At 39.4% G+C, this 2500-nt stretch overlaps 1 protein-coding gene across 1 annotated transcript in view; it reads right to left on the minus strand.

Moving 5' to 3' along the window:
* Positions 1 to 27, minus strand: part of LOC137968790 (craniofacial development protein 2-like) — a 612-nt gene extending 585 nt beyond the window's left edge. The window contains exon 1 of the mRNA XM_068815273.1: positions 1 to 27. This exon is cut by the window's left edge and continues 585 nt beyond it. Within this exon, the coding sequence (XP_068671374.1) occupies positions 1 to 27 (27 nt within the window).
* Between the last annotated feature and the right edge of the window lie 2473 nt (positions 28 to 2500).

Genomic DNA, 2500 nt, shown 5'->3' on the forward strand with positions numbered 1-2500 from the left:
TTCAGGTCGCTCTTCATTGTCTAACATGGTTCTGACATTCCATGATGCCAGGATAAGATTAGTAGTTGATTTCTTTGTTTTTCCACCGCTGTTGTGGATTCCCGCTGGCCGCGGCTTGCCAGCTAGGAGTTTGTGAACGAGCAATTTTTCCCATACAAAGTCTATAAATCGTACACCGAGCTTGGGCTGCCTGTGATTGACATGGCGCTTTCTCTCTGAGTGTCGGCCCGATATCAAACAATCTGTTGCTGCAACCGATTACCATTTCCGATATCAAACAATTTGTTGCTGCAACCGATTATCATTTCCGTGAATCGGTTGTTCATCGGCTGTCAAAACACACGCAAGATCTGCGCTCCAACGCCGTCGGGCCGACAAATCGTACCGTGTAAACCGGCCATATTAGGAAAAGAATGGGTGCTTTCCATTATGTCTGACCATCGGGTCGGAGACCAGTGGAACTAACGAAGGAAAAATGGAACGACATTTTTCATCAAAAGTCAATTTCCAACCGGACCGAAGCGTTCCATTTACGTTTCGACCAAACGTTTGGTTACATCACAGTGAAGTGGGACTGGAAACAAGAATTTTTGAAGATAGAACGGTACGTTTCGGTCGGACCGGTGTCCTAGCGAATTTGGACGCCCCCTAGATTTGGACCCCCTGGTACAAACCCGCTAGCGGATTTGGACATCAGGCGGATTTAGTCCCCCTTCGCAGATTTGGACCCCCTATATTACAGCTTATTTGTTTAACTGTTTATCGATAGAGAGTTAGATTTTGAATTGGGGAAACTTAATACTACTAGATTTGATGATAAAAATTACGGGCAGAAACATACTTATTAAAGACAACGTTTCGGTGTCCTCATGACACCATCATCAGGTCAAATATAATATTTTACAGATAACTCGAATATTAATGTTCAAGATTAAGTTCAAAGTCCCTAGAGGCTAGGTGAAACGTTTTGCCTTTATCGAGTCACTTTGGATATTCAGACAGGGTCTGAATATCCAAAGTGACTCGATAAAGACACGGTCTGAATATCCAAAGTGACTCGATAAAGGCAAAACTTTTCACCTAGCCTCTAGGGACTTTGAACTTAATCTTAAACATTAATATTCGAGTTATCTGTAAAATATTATATTTGACCTGATGATGGTGTCATGAGGACACCGAAACGTTGTCTTTAATAAGTATGTTTCTGCCCGTAATTTTTATCATCAAATCCATTACATTATCATGTTTGATAGTTACTACTACTACTACTACTACTACTACTACTACTACTACTACTACTACTACTACTACTACTACTACTACTACTACTACTACTACTACTACTACTACTACTAATAATAATAATAATAATAATAATAATAATAGAAACGTTCTTAGTGCGCATTTAAAAATCTCAATGCGCTTACAATAAATAATAACAATAATAATAGCAATAACAATAAAAAATAAAACAATTAAACTACAAAGGTATCATTGGTCATCAAGGAGGTGGCGACGAAAAAGGTAAATTTTAAGTGCCGTTTTAAAAGTTGACAGGGACGAAGCTGACTTAATATGTTCAGGTATAGAGTTCCACAGTTTAGGAGCAGCGAAGGCAAACGCTAGAGGTAAAGACTTACATCAGTTAATTTGTTGTTTAAAAGCATTCGCGCGGCGGCCTTTCGTATAAAAGTATGTAGATGTGAATTTTAATTAACTCCTTTCTGACAGAAGCTTAAATCACGCACTTGGAATTCATAGACTTGTCGTGTTATCTTTTTAAGAAGGAAAAAAAAGCCAAGTCAGACTTAAGCTTCGGTTAAGGACGGTGCCTACTATTTCAAAGGTATGTTTGCACGGTATACTGAATATGCGGGAAAAGCAGATCTTCACAAGTGTTATCGAAATCCAAAAGAAAATTGGGTGTAACCACGCATTTTTCGAAGATAATCAATCAACAATATTTGTAAAAAGCTTTAAAATACAAAGCAATGTATGGCGTTCTTTCCCAATTGAAGCTTAATTATCTCTGAAAAACGCGTGGTTACCCCCAATTTTCTTTTTGGATACCGAGATCACTTGCTAACTTCTGCTTTCTCCGCATAGTTTTGAACCGCGCAAAAATATCCCTGTATTAATAAGCACCAGCCGTAGGAAATCCGAGTATCTCGAGATGCGCAGAACGTATGCACAATAACAATAGTAGGCACCGTCCTTAAAGTTGTTAAAAGCAAGCGCCGTTGCTCTTTCTTCCATTTGATAGTTTGAATGAGTGGCGTTTCGACAAAGGACGTGCCACTTTTTTTAAGTAACACCTCTTGATGATGAAATGATCTATGAAATGGATCATATATGAACTGCGGATATGAAATCAAGTGAAGCTATGACCCTGGCAGTTATGAGAGCAATTTTTGCAATCGCGTAGAAAAGCCTGAAAAATTCAGGACTTCAACGGGGTTTGAACCCGTGACCTCGCGATACCGGTGCGACGCTCTAACCA

The sequence above is a fragment of the Montipora foliosa genome, chromosome 8 (assembly GCF_036669935.1).
Source record: "Montipora foliosa isolate CH-2021 chromosome 8, ASM3666993v2, whole genome shotgun sequence".
NCBI lineage: Eukaryota > Metazoa > Cnidaria > Anthozoa > Scleractinia > Acroporidae > Montipora > Montipora foliosa.